General features: G+C 42.2%; 2 protein-coding genes across 7 annotated transcripts; one reads left to right on the forward strand and one right to left on the reverse strand.

The window, feature by feature from the left end:
- The first annotated feature begins 5,058 nt into the window (after nt 1–5,058).
- N6AMT1 (N-6 adenine-specific DNA methyltransferase 1) lies at nt 5,059–15,094 on the forward strand. Of its 6 annotated transcripts, XR_009207533.1 has the most exons (10): nt 5,080–5,216; nt 5,786–5,875; nt 6,268–6,358; nt 6,898–6,981; nt 7,089–7,230; nt 7,899–8,026; nt 8,404–8,610; nt 8,708–8,851; nt 10,484–12,475; nt 14,959–15,028. XR_009207533.1 is itself a non-coding variant. In XM_058419205.1 (7 exons), the coding sequence occupies exons 1-6, from the start codon at nt 5,083–5,085 to the stop codon at nt 8,003–8,005; spliced, it is 648 nt and encodes a 215-aa protein (XP_058275188.1). In that variant the 5' UTR covers nt 5,080–5,082; the 3' UTR covers nt 8,006–8,026; nt 8,404–10,475. The 6 variants fall into 6 exon arrangements, 1 of the variants encoding a protein (XP_058275188.1); XR_009207535.1 differs by lacking the exon at nt 10,484–12,475 and having other exon boundaries at nt 5,075–5,216; nt 14,959–15,094; XR_009207532.1 differs by having other exon boundaries at nt 8,404–8,851.
- Nucleotides 12,626–19,626, reverse strand: CGGBP1 (CGG triplet repeat binding protein 1). The gene is made up of 2 exons (XM_040054548.2): nt 19,612–19,626; nt 12,626–17,800 (listed from the first exon to the last, which is right to left on the reverse strand). The coding sequence occupies exon 2, from the start codon at nt 17,776–17,778 to the stop codon at nt 17,275–17,277; it is 504 nt and encodes a 167-aa protein (XP_039910482.1). The 5' UTR covers nt 17,779–17,800; nt 19,612–19,626; the 3' UTR covers nt 12,626–17,274.
- Nucleotides 19,627–19,695: the final 69 nt, after the last annotated feature.

Consider the following 19,695-nt stretch of genomic DNA (forward strand, 5'->3'; position numbering starts at 1 on the left):
ATAGCAGGGAAAACTTTTATCTTTAATTTTCCGAGTTCCAGAGAATTCACTCATAGTTTCAATTTCTTCCTTTCATACAATGTAGTTTTTAACATTCCCTATCTTAAAAGCTCCAATCACATTTGATTCTCATTCTTCTCTTGTCTCCCATTTTAATCTATTCTCCAAAAAGTCCGAGTCTTTTTCTGGCTTCAGCAGCTTTCCATCACCCATTTATGAGCTTCTTTACAAAACCAGGACACAAAAAGTATGATATAAAAATTTATATACACATCATCAAGTAACATATATTATATAAGATACTTTTAAAAAATTACCATTATAAATATATGCATGCTTATATATCTTAACATCAATATATATAATAGTACTATGATATTTCCAATTTTATTTCCTCTCCTTCTAACCTAGGGTAGGCCTGTGGTATCTCAAACAGATTTTCCCTGATTTTCCATGATGCTGATTTATTTTCTGCTGGATGACAGTAAATTTACCCTGAAATGTATAAGGACAATTACAACTGTGTTTTCTAGGTTTTCCATCTTCTGTTTATGAACACTAGAGTAGCTACAACTCCAATGAAGTCAATGAAATTATAAATTAAAATAGGTAAAGACCTGGTGTGGTGCATTTAAACCCACTCAGATGCCTATGATGAGAAAAAATTAGTGTTAATTATTGTTTTCTCTAGCACTGTCTGATTTAAATGACCAACTAACTGTGGTGCTGCTGCTTCTCTGTACAGGCCTGTATAGAACTTAATTTCTTGTGATCTGCTGGGGAAATCAGACATCATTCTTGCTCCCTGAAGGAGGAAATGTTGGTAACCAGCTATAAAAGAAAGCTTCACTACAACTCTGATGGTGCTATGGTTTAAAAAGCAAATGAAAACTAAAGGACTTGGTCATTGGTGACTTAAAAACCCCAATTCCATTTTTTGCCATTGGCAGCAGTTTTTTCCCAGGTTTCTGGCCTAAATCCAGTTAAAACAACCATATATGACTACTTACTAAACATTCTCTTTCTGCTGAGTTGATTATGGCATCATTCACTTTCTCTTCTGAAGTGCTGAAATACTTCTCTGCACTATTAAAAACGCCCTGCCTTTCCCTGAGGCAGCTGCATTTCAATGCTGGAGTGATGTAATAATTCCTTCAAGAGCTTGCAATTGGTTTTTAAAGCTTAACATGCGCTCCAGGATCTTTTCAGGAAGGGCTGTAAACAAGCATCCAACATTCATGCTCTCTAATATGTCATCTCTGGACAGGTCTAAAAATCCCACAGCCATGCCATGATGTATTGCAGCAGTGATGTGAGGGCAAGGATTTTCATCAGTCAGGAGGGAAGCAAAGGAGTAAAAAAGAGATTTGAGCCATTCACCTTAGAAATACAAAAGAACTGCGTGTAAATGCAGATTTGACGCATCTGACAGTATCTGTGGAGAATGGGGAGCTTTATTGGAGGATAAACCCCAAGGTTTGTCGTTTGGTAGGTTAGGGAACTCAGGTGTGTGATTAAAAAGGGTCACTGGGAAACGCAACACTTGGAAAAAGAAGCAAATTATCCAGAGACTAGAAATTAGTAACATCTAAGGGGTTTTCACATCAACAGCAGCAGTAGCTCTTCACTTAATAGCCAGGAAAGCAGTAAAAATAGTAATTTTGGCCTTGGTTAAGTGATGAGCATGTTATTCGAGGATGCCAAGGTCAGAAGGGGATGAAAACATTGATTGAGGTAAGAGATGGAAGCAAGGGAATGAATGAACCATCTCTAGCATGAGAGCGCATCAAAAAGAAATCGGGTAAAAGACTGATCACTAAAAAGGCAATGTTTTGGAAGATAGAAAATATAATGTAAAATAAAAATTATTAAAATTTGGAATGTTCAAGGCCAGGTTGGACAGGGTTTGGAGTAAGCTGTGTTAGTGGAAGGTGACTCTGCCCATGGCAGGGCATTGGAATGAGATGAACTTTAAATTCCCTCTAACCCAGGCCATTTTATGATTCTGTATTTCTATTGAAAATATTAAATACTAGAGCAAAAAAGTTTGGACATGTGTTCAAGAGGACAAGAAGGAAAACTGCAGGACCTCTGCACCACTGACCTGGGATAACAATTGACAGCAGCAAATCAGGAGGCATCAATTTAAATGATCAGAATGTGAGCAATAGGCATGCAAAAAGGGAACTGTTAAAACCAATGAAGTGCTACAGAACTCTCACTTTATGGTCAGTTATTTGGAAATTATTGAGGAAAACCAGCTGAACACAAAAGGGCAAAAAGAATTCCTGCAAACCAAGTTCAACCATGAGCCTGGCATGTACCATGAAAGTTCCACAAGAGATAGTACAGCTTGTAAATTCTTCAAAGCATCAGTAAGGCATTGCCTGTAATATTTTGTGCCAGTCACATTCAGGGTGAAGTCAGACTTGAATCCATATGCAGAAAGTCTGGAAGTGTGGTAAGAGAAATGAAAATAATGTGACAGGAAACTTTTAAGAGCGTGTTTTATTTCATTAAGCAGAACAAGGGCTGATGAGAACTTCTCTTTGCCTACGAATCCACCTAGAAAAACTGTGAAAAGAATTGCTCAAGTTTACATTCTTGCCAGAAGAGTGAGTATAAAACCTATCCCCTCAGTATTTAGGCCAGGATCTACAAAGTTTCTAATTATTAGAGCACCGAAGCATCTTTTAATTAGGAATACTGATGGCAAGAAAATGATCTACTTTTAGGAAGATACTTCCTCAGTTGAAGAAAGAAATGATGAAGTTTCTTCCAGCCTACTCTTAGTAGTTCTGTCTTTGCAGTTATCCTGGCGGCTCCACTGCCTCAAATGCAGCAAAACAGGAGAATTCCCAGGTCCAGCAGAGGCCTAGGTCTCTTCCAGGAAATGCATCTGTGAAATGTTTGAGAATTTTACAGAGGAAGCCTTTGAGGGCTGACAGGAAATCATGTGTGAAGGATTCTGTATGAGAGGCATGGCACTGAATTCCAGATGGGATGAAGCCATACAGCTTAGTGTAAACAAATGGTTGTGATTCCTGTCAAGATCAATTTTTCATCTCCATAAAGCCCAGTTTAATAACATGGCACAGGCACCGTTGAAAAACGGGAATATCAGCTTTCCAACAATTTCCCAAAATTGAAATAGAATCTGTTTTGGCAAAAACAGTACAGTTGCATACCAAGAAAAACATTTTAGGTAGGTAGTTATATAAGCAGTAAAAATAAATGTTTTATAAAATTCACCCACAAGGACTTAGAAGTATTTAAAAAAAAACAAAAACAAAAACAACAATAATAATTAACCAGATTTCATGAAATATGAAACAGCCAAAAATAATAAGCAGTACAGCTGAGGGAGGTGAAGTCATTTCTCCTACTGCACTCCAAAGCTTGACCACCTGGAGAGATTAAAAAAATACATCCGAAGAATTAATTTTCCTAATATGGGCACTGTGCAAAATTCTGTCTCTTAACATGACTTCATTTGGCCAAAGGAATGGAATTTTATGCAAGCTTAATATGTTTTACAAGTACTCGTTTCTCTGGCACAGCAGCAAGTCTTTGGGAAGGCAGATGAAATGAAGGAGCATCTACTACATTTCCTTTGGAGCCAGAAAAAGCTGGTATTGTCTCCTGAAGAGAAAGTAACGCTTTAAATTAAAAGGTACAAGATCAGGTCCATGAATAAATTCCCTCTGGAACCTGAAATTTTCTGAACTTATGAATTTCTAGAATTGCTTTTTTAAGGTAGCAGAGCAAGAAGCCTAGTTTAAGATAAAGCTTGGTGGTTTCATTTCCATGATAGGACAAAAACAATCCATTGAGTCAAAACCTCATCTTTGGATCTGGGAATATTAATCCCTGAATATCTGATTGCCCTGACTTTGTTAGCATCACCTTTTTTCTTCATTGACCTAGACAGTCACCTCACTCAGAATTTGAGTGTTCAGGGCATTAATAATCCAACACAGACATTTAATGGAATTCAAATCTGTTCAGCTCTTTTGCTTTTGATCAGAATGTCTTTGGGTTTCGTTGACAGAGAAAATTATTAATCTGATCTGTGGCCTGAATTTTTTCCTCGATTCTTAATTTTGCAGAGGCTCATTTCTGTTATAGTACTGCCTTCAGCTCTGGGATCCCAGCACAGGAAGGAGCTGGAGCTGCTGGAGAGAGTTCAGAGGAGGATGATCAGAGGGATGGAGCAGCTCTGCTGGGAGGGAAGGCTGAAAGAATTGGGATTGTTCAGCCTGGGGAGAAAAGGCTTCAGGATGATCCAATTGCAGCCTTCCAGCACCCGAAGGGAGCCTGCAAGGAAGATGGAGAGAGACTATTTACAAGGGGCTGGAGTGACAGAAGAGTGAGGAATGGCTTCAAATGGATAGAGAGTAAGTGTAGAGTGAATATTAGGAAGAAATTCTTTTGAGTGAGGGTGGGCAGGCCCTGGCACAGGGTGCCCAGAGAAGCTGTGGCTGCCCCTGGATCCCTGGCAGTGTCCAAGGCCAGGCTGAACACTGGGGCTTGGAGCAGCCTGGGATGGTGGAGGGTGTTCCTGTCCATGGGGGGATGGAAGGAGATGAGCTTAAAGTCCCTTCCAACCCAAACCAATCTGTGTTTCTGTGACTCTGAAGTTCAGATGCTCGGTACATAAGGATGCTGTCTAGTGTTGCTGGCTAAGAATCACAGAAATATAATCTTTTTTTATTATTAGACAGAGCTTTTTTGGATATCAATATACGGGTTTCCCCCGTGCGTTTCAGAAACTTCCTGAGCACCTCTTTCCCTCGGGTTTGTGCTGACCCCCTGCGGTCGTTTTCGTGATGGAAACACAAATTGTGAAGCCGACACCGAAATGCGGGGCCGGAGCCGCGGCGCGCTCCCTCTCCGCCCTCAGGGGCAGCGGCGGCTGTGCGCGCTGACGCACGGGGGATCCGAGCCGGATCCAGGCGATCACACCGCACCGCTCCCGCTGCAAGCTCGGGCCGAGCACACCGGAGCGCCGCCGAGCCGCGCCGAGGGCATCCCGCCCCGTTCCTCCCCCTGTCCCTCCCCTTCCCCCGGATGCGGGCCGGGATGGCGCTGCCCACGCCGCGCTACGAGCACCTGGGCCCGCGGGGGCCCTTCGGGGACGTGTACGAGCCGGCCGAGGACACCTTCCTGCTGCTCGATGCGCTGGAGCGGGACGCGGACAGGCTGCGGGAGGCTCGGTACGGCAGGGCAGGAGGGCTGAGGGAGCGGGGACTGCTGGCACAGGCGCGTTAGAAACATTAGGGAGCGTCCAGAGGCGCTGCGGAGATGGGGAAGGGCCTGCGGGGAAAGCCGTGCCGGGAGGGGATCTTGGCTGCTTCAGCCTGGAGAAGAGGAAACCTCGGCGCTGCGTGCGGCTTTGTCAGGGGAGGCAGCGGAGGGACCGGCACCGATCCCGCTCTCTGTGACCGGAGGGAATGGCCTGATGCTGTGTCGGGAAGGGTTAGGGTGGATATCAGGAAAAGGCTTCCCAGGGAGTAGTCACAGCAGCAGCCTGACAGAGCTCAGAAAAGAAAGTCTTTGGATGACACTGCCAGGGATGCACAGGGTGGGATTTGGGATTGTTGGGGTGTCTGTGCAGGGCCAGGGGTTGAACTGGATGATCCTGTGAGATCCTTCCAGCTCAGGGTATTCTCTGATTCTGTACTTCAACGTGTTTGGGAGGACAGCGTGTTTCTACAATGCTGTCTTGACCAATTCTGTGTCTGTAACAAACAAAAGTCATCCAGAGTGTTTGTTCTCTCTTTAGAGTCGAGATCTGCCTTGAAATAGGATCTGGATCTGGTGTGGTTTCAACATTTCTGGCTTCTTCCATCCTTGGACCCAGTGCGCTGTACATGTAAGCGTAACAGCGCCTATACTGTGACATGCAATAATAAAGGATGCTTAGCTCTCTCATACATACTTCTCATTTTCACATTTTAAAAACTGTTCTTCCCACAACTCTACAGATACATAAATTAAGGTAAAGACAGCCTCTTGAGCATTTCTGAGCTTATGGTGCAGCCTGAATTATTCACTTTAGGTGCTGTAACAAATGAGTAGTGCTGTGACTAGAAATCCACTTTCCCGTTTCTCACACAAATTGCTAAGCCTGCACTTGTGTTTGCTGGGTTTAATCCTTGTGGATCCCTTTTAACTCAGAATATTCTGTGATCCTATAAAAGAGATAGGGTTAAACTTCCACCTGCAGTAGCCTGTAACTTATACTTTGTAATATTTCCCTTTTAGATGCACAGATATCAACCCCATGGCAGCTTACTGTACCCAGGAGACAGCTCTACTTAACAATGTTCACCTGCAGCCTGTCATTACTGACTTGGTAAGAGAGAGGTTTCAATAGTATCTCCTTCGTAGTTTGTGTCATTTTTTGATACTTACTGGAGATCATGGAGTCACACAATAGTTAGGGTTGGAAGGGACCTCTGGACATCACCCCCTGCCCAAAAACCCCCAACCATCTACTCAAGCTCTAAAATTCAAAATAAAGCTCTAAAAAAAAAAAAAAATCTGTAGATGTAGTTTGGTGCTGGACAAGGAATTCTATGGTGGCCTGACATTATCATAGCTCTTTGTCTAAAGTTATGCAGTTCTTGGTTCTCAGCCTTTTCTGATTTAATTAGAACTTGTGTTTGTTGTTACCTTTAGTTTGTTACAGAATTTGATATGGAGAAAAGCTAATTTTTCTCATATCTTTAACCCTTTTATATGTTTATAAAAGGTGATGTAGGTAGGCCACGATAAATGGGATTTAAAATGGCCAAACAACGGCACTGTGTAACCGTATTTTTACAAAATGTTTGCATGTGTTCTTCATGTTCCCAAAAAGAAAGCCCACACAATCATCACCTTCACCTACAGGTCAAAGGATTATCCCCAAGATTAAATGGGAAGGTTGATCTGCTGCTGTTTAATCCACCATATGTGGTAACACCTTCTGAAGAGGTAGGAAAAATTTTGAAATACACGGTAAAAATAGCGTTGCTACCGTCTGTTGTTGTGACAATTCTGTGGTTCTGTATTGTGACAATCTTTGCTTTCCTCCTTCCTAGGTGAAAAGCCATGGAATAGAGGCATCCTGGGCTGGGGGCAAACAGGGCAGAGAAGTAATGGATAGAGTTTTCCCATTAGTACCAGACCTGCTTTCACCAGGAGGATTATTCTACTTGGTCACAATTAAAGAAAATAATCCAGGTGATCACTGTCCTTGGGCATTCAGATGTGCCAAACCAGTTTTAACATGGTATAAATCCAAATGTTGATCACAGCTAGACCAAAAACGCAAACAAATGTATCAAAACTACAAACTCCCCAAGCTAGTTTGGAAAGTGAAAGTGTGGGACCCCAGCAGCTCTGCAGGAGTTCAGTTCCAAGTCTGAAAGGTGGATTAACTAAGTCTGAATTAATTAATGTTGCCAGGCCAGTTCTTTCTCATGGGAGAGAATGGTGATGTTAACCTAAAAGGCTTAGTGGGGAATGTGATGTCTTTAATTTCACAGGTGTAGAGAAGAGATTTGGACTTGTTCCTTCTGATCTAATGCTCGATGGCCACAAATGATCATGTAATGTCAAGTTTTTCTTCACACCTGATTTATGAGGCAGCTTTTGCGAGAAGGTGCTACAGATTCCATTTTGTCCTACAGTTTAGCTTCATACAGAATTCTAGCAAAACGCTGAACTTCAGTTTGTAAAGTGTGAGCTTTATTTGTGCTTGGTGGGAGATTATTTTGCATAAAAATTCCTGTCTGAAATAGTAGGAGGACAGAGTTTATAAACCTTGCATTACAGCTTGACAGATAGCTTAGAACTATCTTCTGTAACCAATTTCACATCATCTGTAAACACTGCACTTTCCATTACAGATGAAATTCTGGAAACAATGAAGAAAAGTGGCTTAAAAGGCACACGAGTACTTTCCAGACAAGCAGGACAAGAGATGCTGACAATCCTCAGATTTAGGAAGTCTTGATAACTTCTCTTCACCCACCAGGTAATAGGCCCAAAGAAAATTGAACTCAGAGTTGTCGCTTGGTAAACATTGAAGTGAATGCAATCTGCCTTCTGTTAATGGCAGGAACTTACTCATACAAACAAAACATCAAGAAAGAAATGAACCCAAAAACCGGGAGCAAAATATCAATAGGTTCATAATGATCTAATATCCTCTGACATAACCAGGGCCACACACCAGAGAGTCTCACTTCTACAAGCCATGCACACGTAGCACTTGTAATTTGTAGTCTTCAGTTGTCCTTAGTCAGAACCAGGATCATTTTACACCATCAACATTCACAAGAAACTGCAAGTTTACAAGCAGCAGTCTTAAGATATCCTTCTGTTGGCTTAAAACGTTCTTTCCTCTCCCAGGATCAGCGTTCTCAGCACGGATCACTTTGGCCATGATTAAGGACCAGAGTCTTCCACGTCTCCCTCTGACCTTCAGAGAAGAAGAAAGAGCCTGGTTAAAATACACAGATGCTCAGAGTTCACCACAAGAGCATTTGGAGGAAGTTTGGATGAGAGCACAGATGGAAATACAGTGGCACTTTATACAATGCAAAATGTGAAGGCAGAGTAAGGAGTTGTTTCACTTGTTCTCACATACCTGTCAAAAATTTTGCTTCTCTACTACTCAGGGTACTGAACTTCTCATCTCTTCCAACATATGAAGATGTTCCAGCAGCAGATAAGGAGGATTCTCCAATTCTTCAATCCCTTGTAATGAGCACAACAGTTCTGCAGCTCATTAAACACCTTCCCCAAGCTTCAGAGAAGGCTTCTCAAGGAATGATGGAAAATATTATTTTTAGTAATTGTACGTATTCATATTGCCATTGGGATTTTCTTGAGGAATGCAATTTTGCAAATAGAAATTGAATTTTAGTCCTTTTCACTTTTTTTTCCTCAATTTTAAAGAAACACTAATGAGGTTTTTCTGGTATACACTGGAGGGCTTTCTGGGGCTCCCCTTGTTTTATCTGTGGATAGCTTTGCAACATACAAAGCTTAAATAAGTTGGCTTCAACTCCCAGCTTAGTCTTGACCAAAATAAAAACCAAACAAGTTTAGAAGGGGTAAGATGGAAGTGCATTAAAAAAATATATTTCCATCATGGTTCTGTAGAGACTGACTTGCAAGACTGTTGTTTGTATAATGTTCCTAGGAGCATTTTTTTTTTTTTTTTTTAATATATTTGTAGTAATTTGTGTCATTCTAGCAGTGCTTCATCACAGGAGGATGCTGGGCACAGTGTAGTCCTCACATCAGTCCAAATTAGCAGAGTTTCTTACTAAAAACTGGCCATTCACAGTTGAAAGTGGCATGATAATTAATGTGGTTAAGTTAAATAATTACAGATACACTGTCAAATTAAGGATCATTTGACTGCAGACTGGACCTAGAGCTTGTAAGATTTCCAGTTTTTCAGCTCAGGGCTGAATGCTACCAAAACCTTTGGCCATGGTTCAAAAGTACTTTGTCCTCAGGCGCTGGAGTTCTTATCTAGCCAGTTACTGAGTTTTTCGCAGTCATTATCATTATCATTATCATTATCATTATCATTATCATTATCATTCTTTTCAATTAAATTAGGTGGTTCTGCTATGGTAATAAAACAAGACTCATTATCTCCAGGGCGCACTGAGCACTGCTTTGGTTTCTGTTCTCTGCCTGTAATGTTTAATAGCTACAGACAGGTTTAATTACAAGGCCACATCTTACTGTAAACTTGATAAATGCTCTGAGCCAGCATTACCTACAGGAATCTACAGGAATATCCTTTTTATCAACATGACTGGAAAAACCTTTATTGTCTGGGCATTGGAAAGAGAAGGTGATCCTGAGGGTTTAAAAAAACATCTCCTCTTCTCTGGCTCCTGCCTCCCCTCGCAGAACAATGAACAAAGCTGCAGTTTTTTTGGTTTTTTGAAAGATGCTCCTGCAAGTGAGGCTTTGATTTTACAAGAAGCAAGATAGGAGGGATGAAAAGCACGACTTTAAAGTTGTTCAGTGCTTCTGCATGACTCTAACTGAGCATCAGTTGTGAAGCTGAAAAAATTCACTATTCTCATAACCATCTGCACTGTAAGGGATGATTGCTTCTGCTGCTTGTTCTCAGCATCTTCCTAAGGACAAGTAATTTGGATTTTGTGTCTTCCTTTCTCAGCATGTCTTTAAGATTTCCCTCCCCCCTAAATATTTTTAAGACATTGAAGCACTCAGCTGAACCTTCCCAAAAACTTCTGCCCGTGCAAAGTTTCTTCATAAAGTTAGAACAAAATTGAAGGCAAGCAGGAATTTTGTATGTAGCAATTGTCACCTCTGCTTATGTTGGAAATGCTTAACAAAGTCTAAATGACCAGGATTTTTTTCCCAAAGTAATAATTTGGAGAAAATAATGGAACAACTTTCTGAAATACTATGTTTTGATTTTTTTTTTATCAAACAGTTTGTGTTTGGATGGAGTTTGTGATGATCAGGAGAATCCTGCTGATGTTTGTGAGGAACTGAAAAGGCCTGACAAAAATTCCAATCCAGCCTAAATGAAAAATATTTATGGAAGGAAACTCCTCGAGTACAAGTGCACAGACAGCAGGGCTCCACTTGAACCAAAACACTCTCACCACAAATTGTGTTTTTGTGCACTGAAGACACCTGGTGGCTGCATCTACAGCCAGCTCCGAGAGAAAAATTGGTTATTCAGGGAAGTTTTTCTCTTGTTGAGACTTAATTACCACCTTGAGCCATTCTATTTTTATGGTATCATTATGATACAAATGAGATCTTTTCAGTCTCCAAATGGTAGGTTAGATTTTTTAGTTTTGTTTTTTTTCTAACTCAGTCCATGGATTTGCGACACTGCAAGAGTCTAGTTTTGCTTTAAAAGCATGTTTCAAGGGATAGTAAATGCTAAATCAATATAAAGTAAGTATTTGTCAAAGTAAGGATGAGAGTCCTAATCCTAAACTGTATAATTAGGAAATGGAGATGGCAGAAAAAGATGTCACCAGATGGGCACTGATTTGCACTGTCTGTAGTAACTCAGTAACTTCGCTGAATCATAGCAGACATGAGGTATTTAAAACCCCTCATTCAGTGCAATTGAATTCAAAGGACTAATTCAATGTAAACACAGCTGGCACAGTTCTCTCTGTTGGATAGGATTATTTTTGAAGAAGAGGGTGAAATTCAGACCAGAGGATTGCTGTAAATAGAAACGTTCTTTACCTGATTCAGTCCCCTTTGTCAGGGCTGTTCCGACTTTACTGAATGCAAGTGAAAAGAAAAACCCAACCCTAACCTATGCAATGTTCTTTCTGTCCCACCTCAGTTTTTCTTCTGACAAGACCAACGTTCTATTTCGGGGCTGCATTTTTCCTGTTTGCAGGAAACCACAGGGTGAGACACAGTGTGCTGGGAGTGGGCTCCAGGAAGTCTGCTGAAAATTACCTTTTAACACTGTGCCTTAAAGGAACAGCAGCATTCCAGTATCCCGTCAGCTCCTTGCCTGAGCTCAGGATTTGCTGCTGTGCCGGCCAAGGTGGCTCCTGCAGCTTTACTCCTGTGATTCCCTGTTAAAGGAGGGATCAGCTCCTTCACTTCGGTGCAAGTCCTTCACAACACGAGATTCTTTGCATCTCTCCACTTTTCCCTTGGGAATTTCAGTTCCAGGAGATGTGCTGAGCCTTGCTAAACCAAAGCACACATCTTGAGCCAGGTTCTGAACTGTAGGCTGAGCTTAGGTGCTCTCACAGGGGAGCTCAGTTCAGGCAGTCCAGAGCTGGTTAAAGCTTCACTCGGGGGTTTGCTGTCTGTAAAACACTTCCCTAAGCACAGCCATGGGGACTGTAGCTGTTGGATTTGTCTTGAGGTAATGACAGGCTTCAGAAATAAGGGGAGGGAGGAAGCAATTTAAAGCTAATTATAGAAATTAAGGTGAGAAGGTGTCAATTACTGCACTAAAATCCAATGCTGAATTTGAGCTGTTTTGTATGCTGCAGGACAGATTAAAAAACCACTCGAGGCAAACCAATATACAAACCTCTCCTGAGAACCTCTAAAGTCCCTAAATATTTTTCTTCCAGCTCTAAACAGAACTACTGAACAATATCTTCAACTGAGCTGTAGTAGCTCTCTGTATTCTGCCACTCATCCTGCACTTTCTGCTTCTACCTGAGATATGCTTTTGGACATGAAAGAGGTGGCTTCTACCACCACATGAGCCACAAATTCCAAACCCCTTGTAAAAAAGTGGTGGAAAGAGAAAGACAAAAAAAAACAAACCCCAAAACAGAACTGCCACAGATTGTCTCTCCTCCAGCCTAATGCAAATAACAAATGTCAGACCTAATTATCAGTATCACTGTGGCCTGAAAGTTGTGTGTACTTGATCCTGCTGCACCCTGGATATGGATTGAACTGCTCTGATTCAGTTAAAAAGGTAAAATGTCACCATCAGAATTCTGCATGGCCTAATTACTAAACTAAATATTTGCTTTACCTGGTTCTGCATCAGCTTCCACACAAATCCTGACTGATACATCGATTTTGCAAGTGTGCTGTTTTATACACGGATTGTCCACACAAGAACATTTTACAAAGGGAACGTTTATTTCTAGTCTGCTTTTCCATTTCACAATAAAAAAGCACTTGATCTTAATGTGCTGTGACCTGGAAATGACTGAAAATGAGAAAATAATGGTTCATAAATTCATCAGTCAAGAGGTTGCCTGAATTTATCATCGATCCATCCTGAGATGTCAAGACAGGTCAGAATTCAGGAAAAGAAATGTGTGAACAATCAAGCCCACACTTGGATGGGTTGATGTTACGTGCTCCATTTTGATTAAGTTCTCAAGGGAGAGGGGTCAAACTCTGACCCTTTTGGCTCTGAGGCCTTGGATAGGTGCAAGATCCTGAAACTACAGATCATTTACTGCAGTGTCAAAATGCACAACAGTCATTCCGCCTGGTATTCACTTGGAGCAGAAGGCATCATTGGGGAATTTCTGTCACCATGAAGAAAATCAGGAACTGACAGGAAGCAGGGGTTTTGTATAACCAGACCTGAAACAGACTTCAGTGTCATTGCACAGATAAATCAACCAACTGCCTCAATATCTGATGCTACCTTAAGCTACAGCAGCAGCTCCTTCATTTTTCCTGCCCCATCCATTTCTTCTGTCTTATGTTACACCACTCTATGAGAACTACCACATGTTCTTAATCCACTTGATTGGTAAAATAAGAGATCATGCATAAATTCTATAAAAAAGGAATACCTTTATTTTTCTTTTTAAAGAGACCGTTTTTTTTTCATTACCAAGTGAAAACTTTACAATGTAAAGTATTTCTCTTCAGTATTGTTTTAATATAAAAACTTAAATCACTTACTCTGGTCTTACTGTTCCTACAGTAAATCTTGTGGCACTGCAGGACCCGGGTATCTTCAGCCTCACTCTAGTATCTTATCATAAGTTCATGACTTTTTTTTATTTTTTTTAAATAAAACCATTTCTGTGGCCACTCACCATCAACGAAACATCCCTACCACCAAAACAAAAATAATGCATCTTTGTTAGACCAAAAGAGACTAAACTCTAACAGCACTATTACAGTGAGAAGCTTTGTTAAAATAAAAGTATTTTGAAAGTTAGACACAACTTTAAAATTGTACAAAGACAACAAGCACTCAAATTACACAAAGTAGCAGTGAGTACAGTGTGAATGCAACAACAGTGAGCCTTGCCTCTCTTTATATGTAAATATAAACAGAGATTATCCTTGCCAAACTTCCAGCTTTTTTTTTTATTCCCCTGAAAACCAGCTCATCATGCTGCAAAACCTAACAGGGAGCATCTCACTCTTCAGTTCAACAGAGCTGCTAAACGGGGCCCTGGTTAAAACCACCTTTCTATCATGAGAATATCCCATACTTTGCAGAACAATTTCTTTCTCTGTTGAAAAACAGATTTCCCTTTCATTATTCTGAATGCTTCACCTTCCCATGGGACCTGCCAAATTACAGGCTTCAAAATGATTAAAAATTTTGAAGCTTGCTCATGTCTTTTCAAGAACATGCAAGCTGAAACCGTCATGGTGTGTCCGTGTAAGGAATCACACAACAGAGAATGCTCCCGTTTGTATTTTACTCTTTGCAAGTATGGTTTCAAGAAAAACACTTGGGAGTGATTTTAGCTAATTTGGCTAAATTAGTTTTAAGTATTGGTCAGAGAAGAAAATATTTCTTCTTTTTTTTTTTTTTTTTTTCTATTACATTTAGGGTTCAGATATATTCCTAAAACCACCAGGCAGAAAGTATCCCATAGAGCTTGTCCCTACATTTGGATGTAAAGTGAAAAGCGGACATTTTTACCATCCTCCCTTTACTTCTGAGAGTTTTCTTCTTTACAGGAAATACATTCTTGCACAAGAAATTAAACCCCCATGGTGTCTGTTCAAACAAATCCATCACAGCCTCAAAACTAGGGTTTAATTATTCCTTAGGTTTAGATAGATGAGAAAACTTCTGCTGTAAATCTTCCCTGAGATCAACAGCAATTAAAAGGAAGTTGTGTTTTATCCAACTGCAGCCATACCGGCAAAATTATGTTCTGAATTTGAGTGTTTGCAGGACTCTGTTTCATGACAGAATGCAACCACTTACTTATATTTTCTCTAAAAATGTCTTGATGATTTGGGTTATGTTCATGATCCTAAACTTACTCATTCTTTCTAGATTGCCTGGAAGTGCTTTATTTCTCATAGTTTTACTCCACTGTTAATGTTTGTTGCAATGGATCGATGTCTTGATTTTTAAGACAGCAGTGTCCTGCAAATTCAATTCATTACACTTGCCAATTTTTTTATTTTTATGTAAAACTGTAACTTTGAAAGCAACTTGATTTTTTTTTTCTTTTTCAGTTATGCAAGAGCCTCTTTAATGTTCCCATGAAGCATTTCAAAATGTCTGTCAGTCAAGAGAAGAACATACAGCATCTAATCCTATATAAAACTGTTATGGGGTGCAGCCCGGAAAATACCATTTCAGCAAAAACTGAGTGAACTAGCTCAGATTCCTACCTTTTGACTATCCCATTTCTCTAGCTGCTTTTGTTTTCTCTGTGTCCCATTATTCTCCATTTGCTTCAATTCTAACAGCGTTGCTGAGGTTTCAAAAAAGATTAAAAATTAAAGCGAGGATGTTGTTTCACTGTAAGGAAACGGCAGCTATAAGAAAATACTTTTAATTCTTGTCAGGACAGAAAAGGCTATTGGCAGTTTACCTTTCACTTGGCTTCAGATTTATTTAACAGTTCTAGCCCAAGGCAGCTAAGGATTTAAGCTAAACCCAAGCTTGTGCAATAAAAAATGGTATTTAGGAAGGCATATCTTGATCTCTAGGATTAGATTAAAAAGTTGCTACTGTTATTTCTGTCTGAAGTCCTAGACCAGCCATGGGCTGAGCACCCCTGGACTGATGCACACGGGTAAGAAACCTGCTTTTTAGCTTTGTCCATTTATTCCAGCAGGCTTCATAGGAGGACACGGAACACAAGTGCATTTCTGCAGACTAATTGCACAAAAAATCCAGTTGTTACTAAGCATGTAAGTCTCTCTCAGCCCAGCAAAGGAGACTGCTCTAGATACAGCTGGGGAAATAGCTCCAAACCCAAAATAATCTGGTTATTTTGTCTCTTTTCAGCAATTCCTTGGCATTGCTGTAAATACTGCTGCGAAACTCTGCTGGGGAGAGGAAGCCGGACAACTGGCTCCACCCTTGGGAGTTAAAGCATCCTTATACCACCGTACCCATGCCGAGGGAGGATTCCTGTGCTCCCAGGAGATGCTTGGCACCTCTCTGAACCCAGAGCATCTCCAGGAGATGTAGAGCAGGCAGAGGTCAGTTGTACTCCAGCACTTTGCACAGTACTCCCTCACTTCATTTAAACCCTTTATAGAATACTTGTGTCAGGTGAACTATTTGGCATCATCATTTGGAACGGCTTAGTAACAGACTGGATTTTGCAGAGAGTAACGTTACTGAAATTCTTCAGTTTCCCGTTCTGCTTTTTGCCAGTCCAATAGATGTGGCCATGGCAGAGTAAGAAATACAGCCCCAGGTCTGTAATTCCAGTATAAATTCAGGGTGTATGTGCCTTCCTACTTGTGTTTACAAGCACCAAAGAGCCTTTGCAGTAACTGCTTTAAAAACTATTTTAATCACTTCACCTCCCTTGACTGAAAGGCTGCTGACAAGGCCAGAGGTGTAGAGGACCGTCAGGGAAAGATGGAGCAGCCTCTTCTCCTGTACACAATGAGAAAACCTTCCCAGCTCCTCAGTTTAGTGCCTCTGCCATCCCCCATCTAGATTTAGCTTAGTCCTGCTAGTAGGGAAAAGGCATTAATCTTCTCTGCTAAGAACTTGGTCCAGCATAAGTTTCACTTGAAAGCAGCTGCACTGCAAACCACACTCAGTTACTGGTTTGTCTACTCAGCTTTCAGATACTGGCACCGAAATGGAAGGGGACATGGGAAACCAAGACAAAGGAACAGTGATTTTAGAAAAGCAGATATGGCAAACCTGCAGAACTCCCAGCCTTATGAGAACAGTGGAGTTCAGAGGTCAGTACGAGACACTGGCAGGTTAAGCTGGATAATGAATACATCCACAGTTGCACCAAACAGCAAAAGAGAAAGTTCTAGAAGAAAAATGTTTCCCGTTTCAAATCGTAAACCAAGCTTGAATAGAAAGTTGCAGTAGTCCTCCCCCAACAGAGCAGTGATATTTTAACTAACCATCCTAGGGCTTCTTGTATTTCAAAGGTGCAGCACCTCTTCTTGGTCACTCAGGGACAGGATACTGGACAAAGCAATCCACTGCCACCAGCAGCAATCCCTACCACGCCATCTTCTCAGATGCACCGTGGAGCGCGGTCTTCCATTCAAGTGCCTTTTTCTCAGTCCCAGTTACAGCTGGACTGAACAGAGGTCAGGTGTACGCCAGGGATGCTCCCTACATTCCTCAGGAGCTCTACATCCATGTAGCTCTGAAGCGCACAGCAGGGTTAGCAACAATCTGTGGCACACCGCTAAGTTCAGGAGCAGATTGTCATTTCTACAAGAATACAAAATAGCTTGTAAAATCAATATGTAACACTGTATATATGCATGAATATAAAAATAAACCACACCATCAATATGTAAAACTTCACAACAAGGACGAAAACAGTTCTCTTCTCAACGGTCTTCAGTGTTGATGAGCTGGTTCTCGTTGTCGTAGCCGTCGGGCAGATACGCTTTCCTCAGCTGCTCCGACTTGGGTATGGAGCTGCCGTTCTTAACGTAGCGGGACAGGAAGGCTCGCACCGAGGGGTGGTCAGCCTTCTCCAGGGGGATATTGGCTTCCAGGCACATTTTCACAAAGTCCTGGATCACGCTGCTTTTCTCTGTCTGGGCAGCGCTGTTGCACTGCAGGGAGGCAGTCAGAGTCCTCTGCTTCTTCCTGACGTTCTGCTCCTCAAACTCCGCCTTCCTCTTGGTGTGCGTTTTGGACTTGAGGTGGTCGTTGATGGCGGACTTGCGGACGTGGTTGAGCACCACGTTGCAGGAGGTGCAGAAGAGCTTCCCCCCGTCCTCGTGCAGCTCGCTGCCGAACTCGGTCACGCGGTCCTGCGGGGTCACGTACAGAGCGGTCTTGGAGCGGTTCCGTGACGGCGCCGACTTCACCCCGAACCGTTCCATCGCTGCCTCCGGCCGGGCAGAGCTGGGAAACAAAACAAGTGTTAACTCCACACCCAGCCTGACACCTGCTGGCACCGAAAATAGCGTTAACTGCACTAATTTGTGATGCTGGTATTGAAGGGCTCCTCATCTGGAAGTCCAGAGAGACTGGGAGAATGAAGTTCCTTGCGGGGCAGAGTAGAACGCTTTCTAGTTTCTCAACAGAACCCTCAAAACCCAATGTGTTAATCACTTAAACAAAAACACTTTTTGCTTTTCTTGAAGACCCTTTTTTATCCTTTACACTTTAGGACAAAGGGTACTTTCTTCTTATCATTTTTAACATATTTGACAGCTTCTTAATTTTACTAAGTATTTTTCTGTGTGTTTTGTGCATAGCAAGCAAGAAAAGCATTACTTGTCACTTTTAAAAGCCAGTAACCCCCAACGAAAAACAACCCAAAACCAAGCCAAAGCTTTGCCAGCACTTGCTTGGAAACAGCCCTGGTTTTTAAACCACAGCTATTAGATTGAACCTGAACTTGGAGCTTAGAGCAAATAATTTCGTCACTGCAATTACTGCTGGAACAGCCTAATGGGAACACGGAATTGCACATATTGCAGTGCAGAATAAGGAACTGCATTTTCAAAGAGGTTTAACATCGCTCTAAACTAGACCATGTCACCAAAGCAGGCAATAACCCAGTTTAGTGTTCTGAAATACAACAGGACTTGTGTCCTTTTGTTGTTGAGGTATGAAGTAGCTACTGAAAATCTCAAGATTTTTAAGATAATTTAACTCTTTTTTTACTGTAAAGCTGAAGCCAAGTAATAGCTCTGGTCAGGTTTGAGGTTTTCATAGCAAAATTAATGGTCTACCCATTAACTACTCATTTCCTTAAAAAAAAACCCAAACAAAAAACCCCTAAAGGCAACAATGTTTCTTCTAAGCATCCAGATACCTCCGGATGCACCTCTCTGTACTTGTTTTCAAAAAAAAAAGTCTGAATACAGTTCCTGCTGTCCAGAATGGGTTTTGCCCACCCTGGAACTAAAGGAATAGAGAATTCTGTCTTCAACATTGTCTTTTTTGTTCTTAAGCCATTGCTACCTGAAGAGTAGCAATGTACAAGAGTACAAGCTTCTGCAGAAAAAGGAAACAAAGATCTTGGTATTAGCTACTTTTCTAGTGATTTTTTTTGCTCTCACTTCGTCTTTGCACAACTCTTAGACTGATAAAAAGATAAACAATCTTTATCCAGCATCAATGTAAACTTCTTCATTCTTTTTCTTGCTTTGTAGGTGAGTTTCCTAAGCAACCATTTCCCGAAATCAAGCAAAAAACCAAGTCCTAACCCAACACAAACTTGTTGCTTTGGCTTCTGAAAGGCCAAAAAAAAAAAATAAATTCCCCCACTAAGCCACTGGTTCGCAGTCCTACTGCAGCAAAACCTCTCGAGATTCTGACAGCAGCGGAATTTTGGTAGGCCTTTTTTGGTAGGTTTTTTGGGGGAGGGGTTGTCAAGTTTTGGCGTGATTTCCTTGCAGAGCGCTGCCGCCTGTCCACCTCGGGCTGCCCGGCGCACACGGATCCGCTCTCCGCGACGCTCCCGGCCAGGCGGGCGGCCGCGGGGGCCTCGGCTGCGACCGCCGTCAGCGCACCGGGTCCCCCTGCCAGCCCCGGAGCCGCTCTGGCGAGGAGCACAACGCGTCTGGATCTCCCGGCATCGGGTGAGTTCCCAGGCCGCACCCCAGGCCCCGCGGCTGCGGCCCTTCCCCGCAGCGCGGGCGTTTCCCCGGGAGGCCCCGCAGCCTCCTCCCCACGCGCCGATCCGAAATGCCGGGCACCGTTACCCGCAGCGGCCGCGCCGCCCGCCCGTGCCCGGGGACGCCCCGGGGCTCCGCCGCCGCCGCCGCTCCGCGCTGGGCCCCGCCGGG

This window comes from Hirundo rustica, chromosome 2, assembly GCF_015227805.2.
Source record: "Hirundo rustica isolate bHirRus1 chromosome 2, bHirRus1.pri.v3, whole genome shotgun sequence".
NCBI classification, from domain to species: Eukaryota; Metazoa; Chordata; class Aves; order Passeriformes; family Hirundinidae; genus Hirundo; species Hirundo rustica.

Coding starts and splice junctions, on each gene's coding strand:
- N6AMT1 (XM_058419205.1), top strand. CDS start 5,083: ATGGCGCTGCCCACGCCGCGCTACGAGCACCTGGGCCCGCGGGGGCCC. Junction 6,359..6,897: donor AGCCTGTCATTACTGACTTG/GTAAGAGAGAGG, acceptor CTTCACCTACAG/GTCAAAGGATTATCCCCAAG. Junction 6,982..7,088: donor TGGTAACACCTTCTGAAGAG/GTAGGAAAAATT, acceptor CCTCCTTCCTAG/GTGAAAAGCCATGGAATAGA.
- CGGBP1 (XM_040054548.2), bottom strand. CDS start 17,778: ATGGAACGGTTCGGGGTGAAGTCGGCGCCGTCACGGAACCGCTCCAAG.